Below are 6,247 nucleotides of genomic sequence, written 5' to 3' on the forward strand. Positions count from 1 at the left end.
AAAAAGGCTGGACGAGTTAATAAATTTATGTATCGAGATGGAAGAAGTTCGAGATTCCTGGAAAAAAGCGATTATCCTCCCGACATACGACGGAATGGGACGTAAAAGAAACTGCAATAATTATAAATATATCAGCGTATTAAGTACCAAAAACAAAACATAATTTAAAATAACTAATAATAGGGCAATGAAAATAACAGAAAAAATATCTGGGGGGTCTCATGTGGATTTATGGGAGGAAAATCTTGTGCTGTTTAGATATTACGCTTGACACAGATCACAGAAAAAAAGTTTGAGGGTAAACAAAAAAGTTTTCTGCGCATTTGCTGATCTGGGAAAAGCGTTTGATAAGATGGGCAGAAGTAAGCTTTGGCAAGTTTTAGAAGAGTACAGAGTCAATAGATGGCTCCTAAAAGCAGTAAAAGCAATATATGTAGGTAGCAAAGCAAGTGCGAGGGTAAATGCACAGCTAAGTGTCTGGTTCGATATAAGGCAAGGAGTTGACAAGGATGGGTTATGGCCTCTTAGCTATTTATTATGATCAGGGAAAAGTGTCTAAGAATGGCTCTCTTCGGCGAAGAAGGTGTGGATCTCGGAACAGTGAAGGTACGTGGATTAACGTTTGCAGATATAAGGTTTTTATGGAAAAGTCAATAGAAGGCTCACCGAGAATGTTAAACAGATAAATCCTTTTACAGGAAACTCCATCACTCACGTCAAAAACTCATTTGACTTTATTGAAAAGATACAATAGATTCACATTCAACTCCAAGACATCACAGTGAGTTTCGACATAGTATCTCTTTTTACGAAAGTACCAATCTCGGATACAATTAATATTATTAAATCTTTCACCAACTTCCCTTCCGAGCTTGTACCTTTCATAGAAAAATGTCTCAATAATACTTACTTCTCGTTCAATAACCAATTCTACGAACAAACCTCAGGGGCAGCAATGGGATCCCCAATCTCATCTGTAATAGCCAATGTCTTTATGGAACATCTAGAAACTAAAATCTTTAACCAAGCCAACCTTAAACCAGAATTCTGCTTCCGTTGCGTTGATGACACATTTGTCATCTGGCGACATGGACGAGATGAACTAAATAAGTTTTTCGATTTCATCAATCAATTACATCCTAATATCCAGTTCGCCATGGAAATAGAACAAAATGGAAAATTGCCTTTCTTGGACGTATTAGTTTACAAAAAAATCTGATAACACATTAGGACATGAAGTTGACAGAAAACCCACTCATACAAACAGATACTTACATTCCTCCTCCCACCATCACTCATCTCAAAAACAATCGGTCATCAACTCCCTTGTATACAGAGCTATCTACATAACGGACAAAGATAACTTACAAAAGGAATTACAAAACGTTAAACAAATCCTAATACAGAACGATTACACCAACAAACAAATTGATAAAGCAATAAGAAAACACACTCAAAAAGCAAGACAACACAACCTACGAAAGAAAGAGAGAGAAAAATGACCACCACCCTACCCTACATCCAAGGTGTCACAGAATACATAGGAAGAATTCTCAACAAACACAACATCCAAACCATATTTAAACCACCTACGAAAATAGGACAACTACTAAATAACCCTAAAGATAAAAAGGCTTCCTTCAGTGATCTAGGAGTATATAAAATCCCTTGTTCTTGTGGCAAAGTCTATATTGGAGAAACCGGGAGAGCGGTGAGCCAACGTATGAAGGAACATAAAAGTAAAGCCAGGTTAAAACATTTCACGCAATCAGTACTACCTGAACATCATATCGAAACAGGATATAACATTTTATTTGATGAGACACAGTTCACACAACACACAACAAATTTTCAAGAAAACGTAGAGAAGCAATCGAAATCTTAAAACACCCTGATAACATCAATAGGGACAATGGATATAATACCAATCCGATTTGGCTTTCCATTCTCCCGGATTTTTAAAAAAAGACTTGATTGTCCAATCAAGTTCGACCAGTCCCCACGGTGGGCGCTCTGGTCAATCACAGGCATCGTAGAAAGTATACCTAAGAACATCATGACCTGATACCTCAGTTTCAGGTCAGCCCTGAAGATGTGAACTGCAATGTTCACAAAACGTCGGCAAACAATTTGTAGTTTTTTACACGAGTGAAACCCGAAATATCTCTTTTTATCAAAATGAATCATCCTGAAAGCATAAAATCTATTATCAATGGTAGGATTGTATGAATGAGAGTCAAAGTCAAAAAGATTGAAAAAGCCACATAAGCAGAAGCGACCAGGGTCGTGGCAGTATTAAACGGCCTTCTTTGCCTCACTTTTCTCATATGAGCTTCTTGATCCTCGACAGCATCGAAAGGTTGGACCCGAATGATTCACACGTACTTGACGAAAAACAATCATTTGTTGTATGGGGTTGAATTTTTTCTTATGGATATTTTGTGTTCTTTTCATTACAAATTATTAATTTTTCATTTAATTTAATTCAATATAGAATAGGCAATGTTTCACATTTAATAAAAACTCATAAAATAATATATTTTTCAACATACAATAACATTTTCTATAGTATAAGCTAGGCAAGTATTCCAAGTTCTTCATCTCGAAATTACGGGATAAATAGTTAAAAATCGATGAATCGACTATTTATACCGATGTTTTGGGATGAATAAGCCAGGTTCTTGAATCTTCTATTCATAATAAATTTTTATGATATTAATAGAAAATTCCAATAAGATATTTTATTAAGAAAGAGTAGAGTTCGGATAGTTTAATTGGAATGATTTTCTTCACTCAAGGTTTATCATTTGTGGCAAACAAGAATAGGGTCGGAAGCTGCGCTACTGGATGCGGTAAAGAATCGCATTAAAGATAATAACGCAGTTTCTCGATTAACTACATCGTTAAAAAGCGGCACTGTTGGCAAGAAAAAACATAATTTACTACTTGCATTGCCTAGCAACTTAGACTGGATATTCCTGGGAAGAAGGTACGAGCTTAACCGAATAAAGAAATGATGTATTCTCCAGAGTATGTCGGGAAAATTCATAAAAATGTTGTCCACTGTTTGCTCATATCCACTTGTTATTCCTGTGTTATTTATTTCTAGCCTTTCGTCCTCAAGCTTATATGTAGAACACAAGTTATTGTTTTTTATAGTGACTATGATTAATATCTATTAATAATAATATGGGATTAAAAGTAGACAAGATAATAATCAGCAGTATACTTAACTTATAGATATTATATAAACCTACGAAACAATATTCCAGTTACATAAAGTAAAGAGGTTATGGGTGAGAATAAGATAATCAACAATATCCTATCCCGAGAGAATTTCTGACATCCATTTTTTAAACAGAAGAGTGTTATTTTCATTGGTCTTTCTTGTATTTATTTATATTTAGTTTATTATATTGTAAATAATAGCTAAAATAAATCTTAACGTATATTTTAAGTATTTTAAGAAATTTTCGTTAGGAAAACTAAACAGCAATAATTAGTATGTATATTTCAATTATTCCATGCAACATGGCATCGAGGTCTCGTATTAAGTATCTATAAAGAAACAAGTTACGTTTATTTCATATAAAAAATACGGTTCCAATTGCACCGTATATAAAATCAAGTTCATTTTTATCGATTTTCAAATTTGGACTTGTTGTGATAAAATAAACAATACCTACGTAGGTAATAAAATTTAATGGCATTCTCGGAAATATTTACTATCACTGTACAAAATTTGTTAATATTTTTTTACGTACTGCAGAGTGGCATACTTGTTAATTTTATTGCAAAAAATCGAATAGGTAACTTCCTATGTTTTTTTAAAAGGACTTAACTGAACTTTATTCCATATTGCATGGAGTAATGGAACAGTTGATATAATGTAATTTATAAATTATGTTGTTGCCAATGTGCCAATTAACATTTTTGTCAGTTGAAAACAATTCTTTTTCGAAAAAACAAAAAAGTTTTGATGATTCAAAAACTTTTCGAGATAAATAAAAGTGTGTCGAATCATATACAAATTCAAATTCAATATATTAATTATACAAAAAAATGCTAGTGTATCATTAAAATTAATGCATGAAACAATTACCTATGCGGTGTGTATAAGGCAAAATAAAATGTTTTACTATAAAAAAAACATGAGATATATTAATATACTAGCAGGTACAGCGTAAAATATTTTTTAAATCTGTACATCTAAAAAAGATCATAGATATATGTATATTAAAATATAACTTTTCAAAGGGTAAGATAGACTTATAGGGCTCTTTATAGAGTTATTATAAATGTTACGTCCATATTTAACTTTAATTACGTATAGCTAGCTTAAAATTAAATTTCTGGTAATAAAATTAATTAATTCAATTAATGTGAAAAATTATCTAAATTTATTTTTTTAAATCTGTCCGCAACTTTACATGAAAGTCAAAATTGTAAACTAGTCGTTTTAATGTTAACGAGTGAAGTAGTGAAATTCTCGTTAGTTGGGAAAGTTTTATGTATCTTGCAGGATCATCTGAAATGCTCCTAAAACTCATTTAGGAAACACATTGTTTTGTCACTTATTGCTTTCGGAATTGCTGTGTGATTGAATCTGATTTAAGGTACAATTTCACTAAACTTATTATTTATTTTTTATTGGACTAAGACTATCACAGCAAGACCATAACTTGGAAATAAACTTGTTTAAAAATATGCAATATCAGCTTTAAAAAAACTTAGGGTTTGCAAAATTTACCAGAAAGATGTATATAACTTTAAATGTATACGATTTTCATATGGAATACAATAAAACCATAAATTTCTGTTTTCATAGCAGGTTTTTTTTCAACGTTATATAATATAATCTTTGACTATATTACAGTTTAGTGTGCTTATAATTAGTACTGTGTGAAATTTATTTTTACTTTCCATGTAGATACCGCTGAAGAGATGGATGAATGCCATTCAACTGAATTTCCAGAGTAAAACCCTGAACTCAGGATTTAGTACCTTGTAAATGTAAAATATTTCTGCGTAAACATGCCACTGTACAACAACTGTGATTTAATTTGTTTTACTTTTTTGACCTCATTTTTGTGTGCAAAAAATGCCCTAATTCAAAAAAGTTTTAACGTGTACCATTGAGAAAAAATTGATAGTTTAGAGTACGCACATTTTTTCGCAGTAGTATCAATAAAGTATTCTGCTTAGTCTACACAAATTTCATAGAGTCAGTAAAAGTTTTGTTAAAATAACGAAAATTTTGTTGGGGAAGCAAAAATATTTCATTACCTGTTCAGAGAATAAATCGTTTTGTTCTACCAACCAAAAATTTGTCTTGACGTTATTCACTTAAAACATTTTTATTGGTATTTAGAAATCTACTCACGATGTCTGTGGTGGGAAGCATCTCCAGTGATGGAAGCTAGGTGCGGTTCATCTTCCAGAATTTCAATTTCCATCGACGCATGATAGATTGGATGAATATTCACAAAGCAACGCAGTTTTATTTTATTGTTTTGAAAGAAACGATGGAGAATTTTAAGTTCAAGACGCGATTGACCTATACTTTCTTGGTCAATCGTAATATTTCGAAATCGAACTTTCGCATGCTTAGTTAGACTGCTAATCTGTAACAATAAAATAGTCATTCTGAGACGAGAATCTAAGAATTATTTATAACAAACAATTTACTCTGGGAATGCATCATTAAACCAAAGTTGGTATTACTTGTACTACATTAGGCAGTGTTTGTTAATGTTTTGCGTTTGCCGAATTGATCATTCGAAAATAAGCTTTCCGAATATTGTAGTTACTGATTTAATTTACAAAAAAAATAAAGAGAATCGCGTTCCATCAACATTGCATTGATTTAATCAATAAACTTGTAAATTTTGTTGGGCATGGTTAGATTTATTTTGACTCGATTTTCATACGGTTAAATTGAGTTGATACGAAAATAGGTTGTATAAATAAACACTAATGTATTTATAAAATAATAAATAAAAAATTTAAATGTTGATTTCAGAAATTAAATTAAAATCATAATAAATAATTAAATAATTAAAGAAAGAGTGTATTTTTGAAATGCAATGGGAATAATTAATTAGGCAAGAGACGGTTGAAATAGTTGATAATATCGATTGGAAGTCGACTAACTTTATCGAAGATTTAACGTTTGATCCGATTTCGGAATGATTTAATGACGTTCCATTTCACTAGACCCTAGCAAGCCGGACAGTGGCACAAATGC

The 6,247-nt window shown here is 31.8% G+C and overlaps 1 protein-coding gene across 2 annotated transcripts in view; it reads right to left on the reverse strand.

The window, feature by feature from the left end:
* LOC117167676 overlaps positions 1-6,247 on the reverse strand; it is a 57,871-nt gene that overhangs the window by 6,780 nt on the left and 44,844 nt on the right. For both annotated transcript variants that reach the window (XM_033352788.1, XM_033352789.1), the window contains exon 5: positions 5,384-5,624. In XM_033352788.1, the coding sequence (XP_033208679.1) occupies positions 5,384-5,624 (241 nt within the window). The remainder of the gene's footprint in view (positions 1-5,383; positions 5,625-6,247) is intronic.

Source organism: Belonocnema kinseyi, chromosome 2 (assembly GCF_010883055.1).
Source record: "Belonocnema kinseyi isolate 2016_QV_RU_SX_M_011 chromosome 2, B_treatae_v1, whole genome shotgun sequence".
NCBI lineage: Eukaryota > Metazoa > Arthropoda > Insecta > Hymenoptera > Cynipidae > Belonocnema > Belonocnema kinseyi.